Raw genomic sequence first — 20,273 nt, forward strand, 5'->3', positions numbered from 1 at the left:
CCTTATATAAATATTCGTAATTCCAAAAGAAACAAACCATCTTCTAAAATCCTAATGTCTACACAAAATCAATCCCAGAAAATGATAGAAAAATTTATGCGCAAACGCAAATCAATCCACAAGGAGGGAACTAATCAGGAACCTCGAAAATATGAAAAATATTTCACGCGAATGCTTAGTAGTGTCAGAAGAAATTGTAAGGGATAGACTCACGGAAATTGTAGAATTGTTTTTGGAACTTAGGTCTCCAGGAAGAAACAAGTATATTAAAACTTGTAACTGAGCTAGGACAGATTTCATATCCCTGGAGAGAAGTTGACAGCAACAAATATGTTACAACATCAAATATCCACAACAGATAACCATCTATAAATATGTGACAATACAGATTCCCACAAATTCATAAAGAAGAAATAAATAGGCAGATAAAAGAACTGTTAGAAGGAGGCATCATAAACCTTAGTCATACAATACACCTATCTGGATTGTGCCAAAAAAGAAAGATTCAAAAGGAAACAAACATTGGAGGATGATTCTGGACTTGCGGGCCTTAATAAGACTGATTGGCGATGCCTACCTGCTTCCTAATATCGTCGATATTTCAGATTAGCTAGGCGGAGCGCAATACTTTTATGTGACTTAGCCTCCGGATTCCACCAAATAAAATAGATCCTGGAGATAGCCATAAACACAACTCGGTTACTGCGAATTTGATCGGATGCCCTTTGGATTAAAAAACACTCCCGCTAACTTCTAGCAATTAATGATATTAATAGGATTACAGGGAGAAAAGCTATTCGTTTATGTGGACAACATTGTCATCTACGCCGCCTCATTAGAAGAACACGAAAGAAAATATAATTTGCTAATAGAATAGTTACGCAAAGCTGATTTAAAATTACAACTCGACAAATGCGAGTTCTTGAAAATTGAAGCACTTACTTAGGGCATGTAATTAGTAAAGATGGAGTTAAACCCGACTCAAAGAAATTGGAGGCTGTATGGCAATTTCCAAAGCTTAAAATGCCAAAAAATATCAAACAATTTCTTGGATTAGCCGGATATCAACGAAAAATATTACCGAAGATTTATACTAAATTTTTCGAAATTAGCCAAACCTCTTATCAATTTATTAAAAAATGACACCAAATTTGAATGAACGTTGGATCAAGAAGATTCCTTCCAAGCATTAAAGGAGAAATTGTGCAAAGAACCTATAATATCGACTTTTCCAAACCTTTTGTCCTAATTATTGACGCTTCCAGAATAGCAATTGGAAGCATCCTATCACAAGGAGCGATAAATAAAGATCAACCGATAGCATACGCTTCGCGAACTCTAACCGAAAACAAAATAAAATACAATACTTATGAGAAAGAAGCATTAGCTATAGTATACTGTGTCAAACATTTCAGACCTCATTTATATGAATGGAAATTTACCCTAGTTACAAACCACAAATCCCTCCTCTGGTTTAAAAATGCACAGGATGCAAACATGCGAATAGCCCCGCTGGAAGTTAAAACTAGCAGAATACAACTATGACGTAGTACACAAGGCGGGAAAAACTAATGCAAACGCCGACGCATTATCAAGAAATCCTGTAGATTTCAGTGAAGCAAATTGCAACGTAATTAGCTACAATAAACCTTTAAACCTTAATGATCCCGAAGAGTAACCCCTTAATGATGCAGAAGCAATTTTTAAAATGCTGGAAGACTCCGATGAAGAAGACGAGGATTACACGCCTTTCAGACGATGAGGAGAAAGATTTGGGCCTACCGATCAATGACAAACAGCTTGAGGAAGATTTACCTTCTCCCGACTACGCAAAAAAACATGAAGGAACCAACAAAATTAAAGGGGAAAACGCTAATGCAAAATCCCTTTAACTCTATTAGCAGACAAACCCGAAGTCAAACAAGAAACAAAAAAGTACAACAGGAAAAAACCACAGGAATTACAGTAACATGAAAACGGAAGAAGTGAGGTAGAAAACAGAAATGACTCCTCCCAGACAAAATAAGCAGTAAAGAAGAAAACCCGGAAGAAGAAGAAAAAGACGAAGAGAAGAAAACAGAAAATCAAAGAAGAAAAAAACCTATTATCGTTAATCACCAAGTAATAATATTGTGGATTTACGCGACTTATTATTTTTACGAAAGGATAATGTAGCGGATAATATGTATTTCGTAGATACTAACACAAAACTTTTAGACTCGGTTCACAGAAGTTATCTGAAAGAAATGAAATCCGCTGTTTAGAAAATCTTACCTTAGGTATAGCTAAAGTCATAAAATATAAAAAATACTATCATATAGCTTTGCCTGTCAGTGAAGGATAACGCGAAGAACCAATCATGACTCTCACTCAGATCTCTGCAGCAATCAAGGATTTACGGATTGCCGCGGAAAACCGGAACTTAAAAACTCTTAGTATTGAGAAAACAAATTATGTTAATAATGTACTCTAGAACAATATTAAAATCGTATTGCAATTAATCTTTGCCCATTTACTGATCAAATTAATAATATGCAACGGAATAGTTAAATATCCATCAAAAGACCTTCGTTCTGCGATAATTGCATTCATTGTTTACCTACGAGTGACACAGAGGTGTTACAAAAACATATAATAGAATAAAACACAAGTACTATTGGGAAAATTTGAAATCCGACGTTCAGCGCTACATACAGTAATGTTTGCAATGCCAACTAAAAAATTTAGTACGAGTAAAAACCAAATAACCAAATAATATGATGATTACTGACACACCGGGATCTTTATTTGAGATATCCATGGATATTGTGGGACCTCTATCTAAAACCGAGAAACGAAATGAATATATAAACATCACAGGATCAGCTGATTAAATTTTGCATGGGTATACCCCTGCCAGACCAAACCGTTGAAGCCATAGCAGAAGCCTTTGTTGACAAATTTATTTGCATATTAGAAGCATCCAAGGCGATATTGACAGATCAAGGAAGAAATTTTATTAGCGAGTTAAATGAAGAAAATTGCAAAGTTATTCAGGATTCGTAAACGATACACTACCGCTTTTTACTCTCAATCAAATGCATCATTGGAAAGATCTCATCATGCATTAGGCGAATATTTAAAACAATACGCTAATGATCAAAAACAATGGAATAGGTGGATTGGATTAGCAATATTTAATTATAATACCAGCATCCATGAAGCCACCAAACATACTTCTTATAAATTAGTATTCGGCAAAATAGAAAGAACGTCGTCAAATGAATTGTTAGGCCCCAAAGACAAATTGGCAAATTATGACGAATATCTGATAAATCTATAATAGTTACGCAGCTTCACACTATCTAAGGAAACGCTCGTGAAAAGTAGCAGCTAAAATTAAATTCCAAAAAGCATTATGATAACAAGATTAATCCGCAACTATTTAAATCAGGAGATTATGTTTTCCTGTTTTCCTATTAAAGGGATCAAAACCGGGAAAATTCGATCAATATACAAGACCTCACGAAGTGTTAGAAATATTAAATCGGAATAAAAATTAGAATAAAGAAAAACAGTCGAATAGTACATTCTAATAGATTGCGAATCTCTTACATAAAATTGGCTCTCAATAATTAATCAAAAATAATAATAGCAAAATAAAATTTCAGATGGATTCCCAGATGATTGAACGAATTACAACAGCATTATTAATAAACTGGATCCAAGGAACTCACGGGATAATAGGGTACAATTGCGGATCATCATTAGCAAATATAACTACAATGTCATTACTTAATATCGAAGAGTGTGATATACTACCACAAAAAGTGAACAAGTATATACAACCCTAAAGTATATACAATTCATCTAAATTAACGATTTCAAATCCGTGAGAGTAATCCACTGTAAAGTAGAGATAGAACTGTTAAAAAATGTGGAATGTTCTCTCACACTATGGATGTACACAATGGTAAATACTCGTACATACAAGAAACATCTCGCGAGGCGTGTGAAAAGACATTATGGGATACCTCCAAATATCCACATAACCGGACTAAAATCAAATCAGATAGATCTCGAGCAGCCATCTTAGCAGGACAAATGGATAATGATGGATCTTGTAGCGGAAGCACGTATTCCGATCCCTATGGAACATGAACCGATATTATTGTATTAGCAATTATAACGATTACGCTATTATATTAGATTACCATGCCACTATACGACTAATCAGGTAAAGTTACGATCAGGTGTAATTTGCGAATTCGGCTCTATCCATTGTGTAGATATTGAAGGAAGGAATATTTATTGGAATGCTTTACCTGCACGAGATTTTTGTGGAATATCAAATTATGGCGCACTTTACACTGGAAATTTGCAGAAATATTGACAGACGATACGGGCGTACGACCTCAAATTACACCTTAAATTCACAAGGTACCATTTTTGTCTTAACAAAAAAGGAGATAGAAACAATGTGCGGCCATATTCTTGTACGAATCGAAATTATTAATTTTCGAAATCACGCCCAATAATAAAGTTTTCAGTAAGATATATAAACCAGAAAATCTCGACATTTTCACTTACATTAATTCTAAATTTGTGTACGTGGAAAAACACATACACGTACTCAAATATGCTAGTTATATCGAAACTTCAACAGTATAATCTCGAACAGAAAATGTTAAAAAACGCCCTAGCTCTTGCCACTCATTCACCGGACGCTTTCGCTTACCAATGCAAAGGCCTGGATATATGACCTTATTGGCCGGAGAAATAATACACATAGTAAAATGTGTGCCCGTTGAGATAAAACTCGCCTCAACTCAAGAATATTATGATTACCCACGATTAGAAATAACGAAACACAGTTCCTAACATCACAAACTCACATTCTGATGCAACAAGGAACGCAAGTGACTTGTAATTTACTCGCACCTACCATGTATCTTTTAAGAGATTCATGATATCGGTTTACGCCCTGGCCAGAAACTTTACCACCCGTTGTACTCAAATCAATGAGCAAACCAACTTGGAAATTAGCTTCGGATCACTCGCCAAGCGGTATATATTCAGATAATGACGAAATAGAAATCTTACGAGATCACATAATGTTTCCAGCCGAACGACTATCCATACTCAATATCATAGCACGAGGAATGATGGGACAATCAGGATTTGTGAATAGAAGGGTTCGTTCTCTTATTAGATGAAATTTCATTAATAGAAAATATAGTCATATTTACCTGGGAAAAATTTTGGAACAAATTCCTAATTTTCGAAAACGTTAGGGCTGGAATAATAGGAATATACATAAGCACAAGAATACACAGTGCGACAAATATGTTCCCGGACACAAACCACATCTCAGCAACCAGTGGTAACATCTGTGCGTTCAAACATGCATTTTAAAAGTTGAACATTTTGCTATCATCTGTCAAATTTCATTCATTTTGGTTGACATATAACGAAGATATGACAGTTCATGTTAAACAAGATTTTGGTCGAGGTAGAAATTTTAATATGGAACAAAGAGCAGTGATTAAATTTAACGCAAAACTTGGTAAAAGTGCATCAGAAACATTCCGATCGATGCAACAAGTTTACGGCAATCAATGTCTAGGTCGTACAGCTGTTTTTGAGTGGCATAAGCGTTTTTTGGAAGGCAGAGAGACCCTTGAAGATGACAAAAAATCAGGATGGCCAATTTTGGTTCGAACACCCGAAATGATCGAAAAAGTACGATTTTGTTGCAAACGATCGCAATGCATCACTAAAAATGATGGAGGAGGCTTTAAATATCAGTAGAGAAACGATTCGAACAAGAAGATTACAAGAAGATTTGGGTAAAACGAAGGTTTGTGCGAAGTTTGTTCCACACAAATTAAGAAGCGATCAAAAATCAGCGAGAATTAATTATTCCAGAGACATCGTTGCAACCGCAGAAAATAATCCAAACTTCCTAAAATCAATTGTTACGGGTAATGAAACATGGTGCTTTCAATATGATCCAGAAACTAAGCGTCAGAGTGCGGAATGGAAGTCAAAAAATTCACCACAAGCAAAAAAGTACGAAAAGTTCCATCAAAAATCAAGACAATGCTCATCACATTCTTTGATAGCAAAGGTATTATCCAAAGGTATTATACAAAGAGTTTGTTCCAATTGGTCAAACAATTACTGATGCATATTATTTCAAAGTTTTAAAGCGATTGATGGGCAGAATTCACCGTATTCACCCCGAATATCGTGATCCAGAAAATTGGTCTTTGTTGCATGATAATGCACCGAGTCACACTTCATTGATTGTCCGTTAATGTTTGACTCGAAATCGTGTCTCTGTGTTAAACCATCCACCGTATTCACCTGATTTGGCTGCGACTTCTCATTATTCCCAAAATTGAAATTGAAATTGAAAGGACGTTTTTTTGATGACATTCCGACCATCCAATCAGCTTCTACACAGGCACTAGAGGCAATTCCGCAAACTGAGCTAGAACATGCATTTGAATCACTATTGAATCGCTGTAACAAGTGTATTGAAGCCAGAGGAGAATATTTTGAATAATAAAACCAAAAAATATGCATATTGTTGTTTCAATTATGATTTTCAGGCCCTGTCCGGGAACATATTTGTCGCACTGTGTAATAAAACTATTATTAAATACAATCGTATATGGATATGCTTTGCATACCGTATGGGTGGTCAATGTTCTTAATAGGAGCCATTTGGGATTCATTTATCAATCTTTTACTACACCTAGAAAGGAAGAGACGAACAAAAACATGGCTGCTTCAGCTCCCGTCAAGTTGGAATCTAAGGGAATAAAAAATTTTAGTACCAGATGATACGAGAACAGAATCCAACTATCCTCTCCTTCCTCTCAAAGAAGCCTCCACCTATCCTTGAGCTAAAAGGGAAAATAAAGGGAATCTCCTGTGTCTATTTTTTCTGCCTCTCCTCTCTAAAACAAAAAAACAAAAAAAATCACCCAACTTATAATTGTTTTATAGATAACAATGAAAATTACCTGCATAAACACTTCTAACATGAAGCTCATTGAAAGCATGAATAATAAAAATGGATTCACCCACAAAATTTTGAGCCCAACTCCATAATAATCACGAGAATTTCAAGGAGCTAATAGACGAACTCACTCATCGGATGACGCGACGTAGCTGATCTCTATCCTTATTACTCAATCACACTTACCTCGACGAGATAGTTGCGGTCCAAGAAGGACGAAAGTGGCAAAGGAATGTCCTCACAAATTCGAGGGGATGGAACAGCAGTGATCGTTCTAAGAGATTGGGGGCGCATTATCGAGCGATCCTGTCACGACCTTTGCATATTTGAAGATAAATTCCGCGATCTCGAATGGCAGGCAATTCCCTGTGCACTCGCTTACATTGAACCTGACCTTGCAAAAAGGACGTGGTTTCGACGAACAAGGCAGCTGATCCAATTTCTAACGCGGCGCAAAGGATGGATCAGCATCGTGGGAGATATAAATGAAGAGGCTGCGCTTATAAAACTAGAAATAAGAAATGAGTGTAGCAGAAATAAAAAATATCAAGGACATTTTAATAAGTCTAAGCCATGTACAGCACAGTGAGAAAATGCTAGAAACTGTACAGCCCTCTGTTGAATTGACTATATTAAGAAGAAACTAAAAATATTTTTATCCACAACTGCTCAAAATATACAAACAATTATAATACATGTAGTGGAATTACACAAAAAAAACCCTAAATATATATATATATATATATATATATATATATATTAGCTTGATCAAAAAGTTTCCGGAATTCATTCAGAAAATTCAAAATACAAGTTTATTCATCAAAAGTGATATTGTCCCCTTCAAAGTACTCTCCAGCGACTGCAACGCACTTGATCCAGCTCTCGAAACATTTCTGGAACTCTATTATTGGTATAGCCATCAGAGCCGTCTTCGATTTTTCCATTACCTCCTTTCGGCTGTTAAAACGCGTTCCCCGCAGTGGTTTTTTGACTCGATCGAACAGAAAAAAATCGCAGGGAGCCATATCGGGTGAATTCGATGGCTGTTTGATGAATGTTGGGTCGGATTCAGTCTTGGAAATCATGTCTTTGGCGATGTCAACGCGGTCCTTTTTTTGCATGAAATTCAGTTCCTTCGGGACCAACTTTGCAGCAACACGGCGCAAACCCAAATCATTAACTACAATGTCCTGAACGGATCCATAAGCAATGTTTAAGTCCTCTGCCAGCTCTCTGATAGTCAATTTGCGATTATTGACCAACATTTCTCTCACTTTATTGATGTTTTCGTCGGTTTTCGATGTCGACGGCCTGCCACTGCGTTCGTTATCCTCGACGGATTCACGACCACTTCTGAAGCGTTCATGCCACTCGTAAACGGTTGTTTTCTTTAGAACATCACTGCCGAAACAGTTTCCCAACATTTCCAAGGTTTTCGCACCATTGAATCCATTTTTAACGCAAAATTTAATACAAACTCGTTGTTGCAAATTCAATTCCATTTTTAAAACTGTAAAAAATCGAAAACACGCGCAGAGGTAGATGTACTCAAGACGGCGTAATTTTTACAAATGTCAAGCTATGGCGATAAAATTTGATGGAAATGTCAATGATAGATGTGACAACCTAGCCAAAAAAAAGATCTCAAATCAGCTGACTCAGAGCATCACCTGGTGGTCTCTTTCGGAAACTTTTTGATCAAGCTGGTATATTAATAATAAAGGTTAATTAGTATTGAAAACATTAAAAAAAAATATATATATATAAACAATAATAATAATAAAGTTTAATTAGTAGAAAAAAAAATATATATATATATGTGTGTGTGTACGAGAGCAAGTCAATAAGTTCTTAGAAAATCTGTCAGAGGGCACTCGCAGTGTCATGTCACATTATTTTTTGACAAGTATCTTTCAGCTGATTACTATCAAATTTTGAGTGGAATTCATCGCGTGGTTTCATTTCTATAGATGATAAAAGTGAATCTTCGTATTTTTTGCAAAATGGAAAAAAAACGAATTTCGTACAATAAAACATTTACATATGAAAGATTTAACGCCGAAAGAAATCAAAGCCGAATTGGATAATGTTCACAGCACATCTGAACCAGCGTTTACGACTTTACAATTGGATGATAAATTTAAACATGGTCGTACATCCACATGTGATGCACCTCGTCCAATTGAGGCTGCTATGCCAGAAATCATCGATAAAGTCCATAATATTGTTTTGATTAATCGACGAGTGAAAATGTGCGAGCTTGTTGAGGTCATAGACATATCACATAGCACAATGATTTCAATTTTGCACGAACAATTGGGTACGAAAAAGCTATCGGCAAGATGGATGCCGCATTTGCTCACTGTGGACCATAAGCGCGACCGTGTGACGATTTCAAAACAATGTTTGGAGATGTTTCAATGGAGATGTTTCCAGATGAATTTCTGTGTAGATTCATTACTGTTGACGAAACATGGATCCTTTACTTCACACCCGAGACGAAGAAACGGTCAAAATAATGGACTTCACCGAGTGAACCAGCTCCGAAGAAGGCAAAGACCGAAGTCGGCCGAAAAGGTGATGGTCGGAAGGGTCGACCACAGTTTTTTGGGATGCATACAGTATAATTCATATCGATTATCTCCCGTCGAAGCAAACAATCAATGGCGATTACTATGCAGCCTTATTGGACCTATTTCAACAACATTTTAAAGAGAAAACATCCTCATTTGGCGAAAAAAAAGTGTTCTTCCATCAAGACAATGCACGGGTTCACACGTGCCCGGCACCGATTGTCAAATTCAACGAATTCCGCTAAGAATTGCTTCCCCATCCAGCATATTTCGCCAGATTTAGCCCCTGCGACTATTTTCTGTTTCCAAATTTGAAAAAATGGAGGAAAGAGATTCATCACTAGAGAGCAGCTCATCGCCGAAATAGAAGCTTATTTTGAAGGGTTAAACAAATCATATTATTCGGACGACTTGAAAAAGTTGGAGAATCATTGCATCAAGTGTATCGAGCTGAAAGCAGACTATGTTGAGAAATAAAAATGAATCGATCAAAAAAAATGTGTTTTACTATGTGTGCGAGAGCGAACCAGAGCGAGAGCGCTGATCGTGAAATTTTTAAAGTGATGCGGCGTTTGTCTTACTGTCTTTCTCGCTAGTTTAAATCCGGCTCGAAGGACCAGAAAATGTGCGAGAATGCACCGCGCGGAAAGATTCGAATGAGAGAACGGCACAAGGTTGATATGATGCACGACAGTAAAGAGAACTCTGTTTCTTTTAATTTAACAAAAGAATTTTCTTTAATATAATCAGTTACAGAGTCAAAGAATATAATTAATTAAAAATTAGATTAACAAAATATCAAATGCGGTCACCTTTTCCAAAATTGTATTTGGAATCGCGGTGATGGAAAATCTCGGCGATTTTCTCGGAAAGAGTCGTTTTATCGCGATTTCACTAAGCGGTTAGCACGGCGATTTAACGAAGCGGTATAGTAGCGAGACTATGATTTTAAGAACTCGAAGAACTTTTAGAAATAAGAACTCTAAGAAGTCTAAGAATTCTAAGCGGTGTAAACGGTTTAAGCGGTGTAAACTATGTAAGCAATCTGCGCAATCTTTGAGGACCGGCGAGATCGAAGCATTTATTGTTTCCGGTCCGGGCTTTCTTCTTGGGAGAAATTCAATTAAATTTTGCCACAATCGTAATTATCACGTGGCATTGGTTGTACAAAATTGATTGGCGCTTTCGATTCTTTTCTAGCGACGTTCAACGTAACAGTCATGCGCGACAGAAAATCCGTACGCGGGATTGGTGACAGCGCGTGACGTATTCGTCGGTCGGCGCTCGCGTGCGCGAATCGAATTGTTCTAGAACTTTCGATGTTCCGTTGCCGGTGCCTGTTTGCGTGTACCGAATTGTTTTGAAAAGACTAAAGAACAATGAATCTCTGACTTTGACGAGGCTTAATGTCAGGCTCGAGATGAAATCACGAGCTCGCCTTGTGCGTGCGTTCAATAACAATTACTGTCGATCGACCGAAGGAATTCTTACCTTTTTTTTGAATTACCGATCTCAAACATCCCGCCCGCCTCGTCATCTCCGTGACGATATATGCATAAGGTTACGCATAGAGATTACAAAAAAACAGTAAACGCGAAAATAAAACAAGCGATACAATACAATGAATTCGTGGAAGAACTTGAGCCGTAAACGAGAGTTATCTGAGAAAAACATTGAAGAAATGATTCACGAAAGTACACGCGATCAATTCAAGCACTCCTTTACATTTGATGCATTTGCGTGCGAGATAAACGCGGTAGCATCTTCTGGCAATAGAACTAATTTGACTAGAGGACGAATTAATTCGGATGAGACGGTTTTGACTGTGACCACTCGCACTACGCCGTCGTCCCCAGGATGTAGCTGCGTGGTCCAGTGGCCACTTATTCGGCGGTGAGCTCGGAACGAAGGATGTACAGCGATCCAAGGCGTGGTGGCAAAGCATCCTTGGTCCATTTCGGTCTGGTAGCTAGAGTGTGTAAGTACTCGCGTGACGAGAAGGCTCGGAGCATCTCACGAAATTGCCGGTCGGCGCCCGAGAAATTGGTGCCGCAATCGGAGTAGATGTCCGTGCACCGTCCTCGGCGAGATGTGAATCGACGGAGAGCAGCCAGAAAGGCGTTGGTGGTGTAAGCTGAAACAGCCTCGAGAGGAACGGCCTTGGAGCTAAAACAGATAAAGACAGCGATGAACGCTTTGAGAGCGCTGTGCCCACGCCCTTTGCTCGTCCTGATGAAGATAGGCTCGACGTAGTCGATGCCCACGTGAAGAAATGGTCGTGCGGGAGTCACTCTTCCTGGAGGAAGGTTTCCCATCTTTGGTTGCGGAGTGGCAGCCCTCCACCGTGTGCATGTCACGCACTGATGCAGCCATCGCTTGACCACTGCTTGGACTTGTGGAATCCAGCGGGAGACGTGACCTCGAATCCAGTGGAGCGTGACCTTGGAATCGCACCACAAGATCACTGGCGTTGCAACTAGTTTTAGCACAGAGCGCGTGTGCACGAGTACACTTGACAGTATGGCGGCGGCGCAGAGTTCAAGTCGCGGGAGAGAAACAGGTTTGATCGGCGCGACCTTGCTTTTGGCTGTCAACAATAGAGTCTTCGTTTGGTTGTTTGCGGTGATGCGGAGATACTTCACAGCGGCGTAACCTCTTTCGGATGCGTCTGCGAAGTCGTGCAGTTCGAGTTGAGAGCTCGTGTCGCCGGTGCCGAGCCAGCGGCCGACTCTGAGCTTCTCAAGCAGTGGAAGTTCCTCCCAGAGCCGCTTCCACTTTCCAGCGATGGTTGACGGCAATGGTGTGTCCCACTCTAGCTGCTGCAGCCAGGCCGACTGCATGAGAATTTTTGCTTGAATGGTCACTGGAGCCAGCCATCCGAGCGGGTCGAAGAATCGAGCGGTCTCCGACAGCAGACTTCTCCTGGTGAACGCGACGACGGTGCGAGGAGGAACAGAGAAGGCGAATTCGTCTCTGGTTGGATACCAGCGCAATCCCAGCGTTGAGTGGTTCTCTAGTTCCCACGACCTCGAGTCTCTGGTGAGACTGTACTTAGACGGAATGTCGCGAAGAAGCTCCTGGCAGTTGGCGGCCCACTTTCGGAGAGAGAACCCGCCCGCCATGCAGAGGTTGCGGAGTTCTACTTGGAGAGCGATAGCGTTGTCCGTTTCATGCGCTCCGGTTACGACATCGTCGACGCAGCAGTCGTGTCGTAACGGATCTGCGCCTCGAGGGAAACGTGGTCCGTCGTCATCGGCGAATTGACCATCGGCGTGATCGGCGGTTGAGCGGTGCACAAGGTCGGCTGGCTCATGATCTGCGGTGCACTGAAGCGAGTGGCGCTGTGCTGAGTTGGTTACTTAGTCGCAACCTCCCGATAAGATCCAGCCGAGCTGTGTCTTTTGAGCGATAGGCGCTTGGGGGCCTCCCTTGCGGAGACCATCCTGGAGAATGATTGAGCATACCTCCGCTCCAAAAGGTAGCTCAATCGAGTCGTTCGCTGCGTAGGCCGGATCAGTCAATTGGAGCCCCTTTAGATGTGGCCCCTCCATTCTGATCCTGGCGTGAGAGCCTTGGTAAAGCGAAAGACGTAGCAGAATAAAGGCTCCGACTTTGAAGTCGGTCCCTGTGGTTGACGAGGTCACCTTGAGAGTCACGTTTCCCCTGCTGGGCCCGGAGCTTTTGCCGTTGATGCCGATAACTTCGATTGCGGATCGAGAGCGTGGCAAGCGTAGGCGCTGGACCAGAACCTCGGAGATCAGAGAAATTTCCGAACCTTGGTCGATGAGCCCGCGTGTGGTATGCTGATTGCCGTGACGATCAGCGACGGAAACTCGCGCAGTTGCGAGCAAGGTAGCCTTGTGGTCGTTGTCCCGGCGCACCGCCGACAGTGAGCTGACCTCGTGGGGTTTCGATGAAACGTACGCGTCGTGTAACATTGAGTGGTGACGAGACTGGCACGTAGCACACGTCCTCGTCGACTGGCACTTCGCGAATGTATGAGAGCCGAGACAGTTGAAGCACAGCTTGTGAGTTTCGGCGACGGCCTTGCGGTCGGCCGCGGATTTTTTCTTGAATTCTTCACACATCATCACGTGGTGCTTACCCTTGCATAGGACGCATTGGAAAGACTCGGTGTGTTTCTTGACGTGATGCGACTTGGCAGATCGCGACGGGTTGTCGGAGACCTTGAGCGATTTTGCTTTGGCGTCTTTGAGAGTTAGCGTTCTCCTTGTGATAAAGTCCAGCAACGTGTCATGGTTTGGTAAGTCCGTGGAATTGCTCACAAACGATCGGATTTTTAAGCGCGGCAGCGCCGACTTGGTAGAACAATCGGTTCCCGATTCACTTGGAGGAGCTGTACTAGAATTTTCAGCTTTGAGCTTTGCCAGGTACTCGCTCAGCAGGCCGCGCTGCTGCACGTACGTGTTTTCGGCGGAATCGACGAATTGAGACGTGTTGTACTCACTCTCATCGAAGGCGTCCTTGTAATGAACTTGAAGAAGATCGTGTTGCTTCTTAAATTTCGCCCACATCTGGTCGAGAAGCGCCAAGCGGGTTTCGACATTGTGGTGGGTGATGTTGGCCGTTCCCAATTTCTTCAAATTGGTTGTTGACCTGGCCATGCGATCATGGATGTTGCGCTGGGAGGTCAGCAAGACGGTTATTTCGTCACTCATGATTTCACTTGCGAATTCTTCTCTCTCTTATTTTCTTGATAATACGCGCACTGAACGCGATGCACTCGACACTGCGGATGCCGGCGAAGATCCGGCTCGAAGGACCAGAAAATGTGCGAGAATGCACCGCGCGGAAAGATTCGAGTGAGAGAACGGCACAAGGTTGATATGATGCACGACAGTAAAGAGAACTCCGTTTCTTTTAATTTAACAAAAGAATTTTCTTTAATATAATCAGTTACAGAGTCAAAGAATATAATTAATTAAAAATTAGATTAACAAAATATCAAATGCGGTCACCTTTTCCAAAATTGTATTTGGAATCGCGGTGATGGAAAATCTCGGCGATTTTCTCGGAAAGAGTCGTTTTATCGCGATTTCATTAAGCGGTTAGCACGGCGATTTAACGAAGCGGTATAGTAGCGAGACTATGATTTTAAGAACTCGAAGAACTTTTAGAAATAAGAACTCTAAGAAGTCTAAGAATTCTAAGCGGTGTAAACGGTTTAAGCGGTGTAAACTATGTAAGCAATCTGCGCAATCTTTGAGGACCGGCGAGATCGAAGCATTTATTGTTTCCGGTCCGGGCTTTCTTCTTGGGAGAAATCCAATTAAATTTTGCCACAATCGTAATTATCACGTGGCATTGGTTGTACAAAATTGATTGGCGCTTTCGATTCTTTTCTAGCGACGTTCAACGTAACAGTCATGCGCGACAGAAAATCCGTACGCGGGATTGGTGACAGCGCGTGACGTATTCGTCGGAGCGCGGCGCTCGCGTGCGCGAATCGAATTGTTCTAGAACTTTCGATGTTCCGTTGCCGGTGCCTGTTTGCGTGTACCGAATTGTTTTGAAAAGACTAAAGAACAATGAATCTCTGACTTTGACGAGGCTTAATGTCAGGCTCGAGATGAAATCACGAGCTCGCCTTGTGCGTGCGTTCAATAACAATTACTGTCGGTCGACCGAAGGAATTCTTACCTTTTTTTTGAATTACCGATCTCAAACACTATGCTTTTCTAAAAACTTATTTACTTGCCCTCGTATATACGTATATCTAATTCTTTCGGCTTTAAGAATCTTAAATTTTATCTTATAGTGTACTTCCAAGTATATATTGTATATTTAAGGAATTTAAGAAATTCAAACGTTATTCTAAAGATATATATTGGGTCATCTAAAAAGTATCCGCGGTACTTTGTCACTAGATATGTATATGACTATCAATACACATCTAGTGACTAAAAACTGCAGATATTTTTTAGATGACCAAATATATATATATATATATATATATATATAATTGGGAGTACAAATTAATTTGGTACGTTTCCCAAAAGATGGCTCCGGCTGTTGTGAATGGTTCATAGTGACTGATTTTGGTGTTTTCAGAGAGGTTAGACATCTGCTAATAATATTCAGTTTATATCGCTTTGAGTTTCATACAAAAACCTTGATTTCTATTGTGTTTGAAATGTCGAATTTTGTGTTAACCAAGCAGCATTTGCGAGAGATTCTAATTTTCTGCTTTAATTGGAAAAAAAAGTGCAGCTGAAGCCCATCGAATGCTTGTCGAAGTTTATAGTGACACTGCTCCAACTGATAAATCATAGGGAATGGTTTCGACGTTTCAAGGATGGAGATTTCAGCGTTGAAGACAAGCTTCGCTCTGGACAGCCAAAAAAATTCGAAGACAAAGAATTAGAGGCATTATTCGAAGAAGATCAGAGTCAAACGCAAGAGGAGCTTGCAGAATCATTGGGAGTAATTCAACAAGCCGTTCTGCACGATTGAGAACCATGGGAATAATTCAAAAACAAGGAAATTGGGTGTCTTATGAACTGAAACCGAGAGACGTTGAAAGGCGATTTTTCACTTGCGAACAGCTGATTCAAAGATAACAAAGAAAAGGTTTTTTTGCATCGGATTGTGACTAGAGATGAGAAGTGGATATTCTACGACAACCCCAAGAAGAAAAAATACTACGCTAAGCCCGGTCAATCGTTGCCATCGACCTCAACATCAACACCAAAGCCGAACATTCATGGTTCGAAGATCATGCTCTGTATCTGGTGGGACCAAAAGGGTGTTGTTTACTATGAACTGCTGAATCCTGGCGATTCCATTACGGGCGATCGGTATCGACTACAATTGATTCGTTTGAGCTGTGCATTGCGAGAAAAGAAAGAAATGGTCGGAATATGAGGAAAAACATGATAAAGTTATTTTTCTTCATGACAACGCTCGGCCTCATGTCGCAAAAGTCGTAAAAAAATATTTGGAAACGCTCAAATGGGATGTTTTATCGCACCCGCCGTATTCTCCGGACATTGCTCCTTCTGATTACTGGTTGTTTCGAAGGATGCAGTACGATTTAGTAAGTCACCAGTTCATTTCTTTCGCAGAAATCGAAAATTGGCTCCAAAATTGGATCGCCTCCAAAGACGAGTCATTTTTCGAGATGGAATTCGAAAATTGCCTGAGAGATGGGAAAAAGTAATAGCCAGTGATGGACAATACTTTAATTAATCTATTCATTTTGTTCTGAAATAAATGCATTTTTGAACACAAAAAAACGGACCGAACTAATTTGTACTCCCAATATATTAGGTGTTGGAATTAATTCGTAGCGTTTTTTAATGAAAGAATGTTATTTATTTCACATGAGCATTAAAAAATACATTAATGAAAGTACTTCCCATCACTTGTAAAACGCTACGAATTAATTCCAACACCTAATATATATATAAATAACATTTATACATTAAAAAGGGGAACAAAAATTAAATGAAATAAAATTTACATGACGAAATAATTAAATTCTTCGAAAAGTCTTATTAGAAAGTACAAATGCATTTAAATAAAATATAATCGTTAATATAAAATAATTTTAGTATGAAATACACCTATAATTAAGATAATTAATCATATACCCAATAAAACTCTAATGAATGTACTTTTACCTTTCAAGGGAATACTGGAGTGTCCTGTTTTATTATTAATTATTTAAATACTTTTTTCTCTTAATTGTGTTTATGGATTGAAAAATCCTTCTCCACAATTAAAGTATCAACAACAACGCAATTCGCCAACTACATTTGAATACGAAAAACGAAAGAAAATTGAAGACTTACAGTTTTGTTATCGGTTTCTGTAGGCAACACGTCACAATGTGCTCCATATAAGAGTTTCAGATCTTGCACGTTCATAAAAAGTAGCTGGCAAATTGCGGAAAACCTAAACAATCCTATGCTCTTAGAAATGCGTAGGAGTTTTAGTATAAGAGAAAAGAGTATCCGAAAATTTTGTTTGTATATTACGAGTGAAATTGACGTGAAGCCATGAAACTAAGCAGTATTTTAGTTCCGCGATATTCCGACAGCGGCGCTGTCATGAAAAGTGCATCGCTGAATCATAGAAATGATCTGAATTATCGACCTACTCAGGCCCATATTAATAAACGCGCCCTGGTCAAAGTTTTTTCTTTTGAGAGGAAAAATAATAAAATAAATATGATATAGTTATTTCAATTTTGTTCAAATAATTTCTTTCTAAAAGAAACGTACCATATTATTTAATATGAATACAAAGCAAGATAATTATTTTAATTGCACTGTTCTGTCTTTTATTAGGGGGTTGCATTAGTAAAGTTACTGTTTTTTCTTTGTATTTGAGCACTTCAATAACAAAATATATGAATACCTCAATCAAAGTATTTTCCCTCGGAAGCTATGACTTTTTGCCACTTTTCAGGCAGAAGTTGAATTCCACGACGAAAGAATGGTCTGTCTTTTGAATCAATCCATTCAGCAACCCAATTTTCGACTTCACTATAATTATGGAAGTGTGTATCTTCCAGAGCATGTTACATCGATCGGAACAGATGATAATCTCTTGGTGTTAAGTCCGGAGAATACGCTGGGTGCGGGAGAACCTCCCATTCGAGATCCATCAGTGTTTGTTTCACGATTATAGCAACATGCGGCCGAGCGTTATTATGGAATAAAATCACCTTTCGACGATTTGATGCAATTGATGGTCGTTTTTGCATCAAATTATCATTCAAACAATAAGATAGGAAACAAGACCGTTTATATTAAATAACATTACAATCCGAAGCGCCACTACGGTCTAAGTATTAAGATGTTGAACTAATATATATATTATTCAAACGAATGAATTAATTTCAGAAATAATAATTACGTGTCGATATGGTTGTCGACATTAACGCAATTAATCTGAAATGTAATAATCCCCCCAAAAATTTATTTTTTCGCAATAAGTTTATTACAGTTTTTTAAGATTAATTTGGGGAATTTTGGGGGGATTATTACATTTCAGATTAATTGCGTTAATGTCGACAACCATATCGACACGTAATTATTATTTCTGAAATTAATTCATTCGTTTGAATAATATATATATTAGTTCAACATCTTAATACTTAGACCGTAGTGGCGCTTCGGATTGTAATGTTATTTAATATAAACGGTCTTGTTTCCTATCTTATTGTTTATAAACGCCCGCTGAAATAATGCGTTACTCTCGATACATATCGGTTATTGCGAAAAATTATTGCTAAGGTCTCGGTAGTCTAAAGGCTCAGGACGCTCGCACGGAATGCAAGAGATCCGGGTTCGACTCCCGGCCGAGGCAATATTTTTTCGCAATAAGTTTATTACAGTTTTTTAAGATTAATTTGGGGAATTTTGGGGGGATTATTACATTTCAGATTAATTGCGTTAATGTCGACAACCATATCGACACGTAATTATTATTTCTGAAATTAATTCATTCGTTTGAATAATATATATATTAGTTCAACATCTTAATACTTAGACCGTAGTGGCGCTTCGGATTGTAATGTTATTTAATATAAACGGTCTTGTTTCCTATCTTATTGTTTATAAACGCGCGCTGAAATAATGCGTTACTCTCGATACATATCGGTTATTGCGAAAAATTATTGCTAAGGTCTCGGTAGTCTAAAGGCTCAGGACGCTCGCACGGAATGCAAGAGATCCGGGTTCGACTCCCGGCCGAGGCAATATTTTTTCGCAATAAGTTTATTACAGTTTTTTAAGATTAATTTGGGGAATTTTGGGGGGATTATTACATTTCAGATTAATTGCGTTAATGTCGACAACCATATCGACACGTAATTATTATTTCTGAAATTAATTCATTCGTTTGAATAATATATATATTAGTTCAACATCTTAATACTTAGACCGTAGTGGCGCTTCGGATTGTAATGTTATCATTCAAACGTTCCAATTGTTGTTGATAACACTCGGTGGTGATTGTTTCGTTCGGTGCGCGATGTGTGTTTCGGTTGAGCTTCGATTCTGCTCGGATGTCGAAACAAGCGGCAAACGTATAAATAAAATTTTCGAATACTCATTGCTCTTATATTCATAACTCGTAACGTGTAACTCTCATAACTCGTTTCTGCAAGTATTGTTCTTTGTATTGTTCTTTGAGATTTTCTGTAAATCGCCAGCTACTTATTTTAAACGTGCAAGGTCTGAAATTATTGTATATAGCACATTTTACTCGACTTGGATGTCGAAATGTCGACTTAGTAAGAAGCGCTATTCCTTTTATCGCGCACAAGCGAAGTACCGCTATTTAATTACAGAAATGGATTGAATCGTTGTATAAATCAGCAATATATTATCGGTTGAAAACGCTATAATAATAATATATTTTTGTATATATAGAAATATATATCAGGATCGTTGTTTAGAAAAGGAATCATGCGTCCTTGATATCAAACCAGAAACGATAGAAATCACATTCTTGAATTGCAGAAACGAATTATTGAAACAGAAGTACGACAGAGTGAGACAGAGAAAAAACAAAAAAGGATAGAAACTCCGATTGTAATCGGTGAGACTCCGCACGCCGAGCTGGGCTCGTCGAACGAAACAGCGAGTTTTATTCTTCAGAGTCCCCCCTCTCTCTCTCTCTCTCTCTCTCTCTCTCTCTCTTTATTCACATGTTGAATA

At 39.2% G+C, this 20,273-nt stretch overlaps 1 protein-coding gene and 2 pseudogenes across 1 annotated transcript in view; 1 reads left to right on the forward strand and 2 right to left on the reverse strand.

Annotated features, from left to right (window-relative positions):
* LOC105144953 (tubulin glycylase 3A) overlaps positions 1-6,711 on the reverse strand; it is a 33,353-nt gene extending 26,642 nt beyond the window's left edge. The window contains 1 exon segment of the mRNA XM_087416217.1: positions 6,678-6,711. Within this exon segment, the coding sequence (XP_087272343.1) occupies positions 6,678-6,711 (34 nt within the window).
* Positions 6,712-7,033: 322 nt separating this feature from the next.
* LOC147906662 (uncharacterized) lies at positions 7,034-7,607 on the forward strand (annotated as a pseudogene).
* A 57-nt stretch (positions 7,608-7,664) lies between these two features.
* Positions 7,665-8,433, reverse strand: LOC147906663 (protein GVQW3 pseudogene; annotated as a pseudogene).
* Between the last annotated feature and the right edge of the window lie 11,840 nt (positions 8,434-20,273).

Source organism: Acromyrmex echinatior, chromosome 19 (genome assembly GCF_024713525.1).
Source record: "Acromyrmex echinatior isolate Ae372 chromosome 19, ASM2471352v2, whole genome shotgun sequence".
In the NCBI taxonomy this organism is placed as follows: Eukaryota; Metazoa; Arthropoda; class Insecta; order Hymenoptera; family Formicidae; genus Acromyrmex; species Acromyrmex echinatior.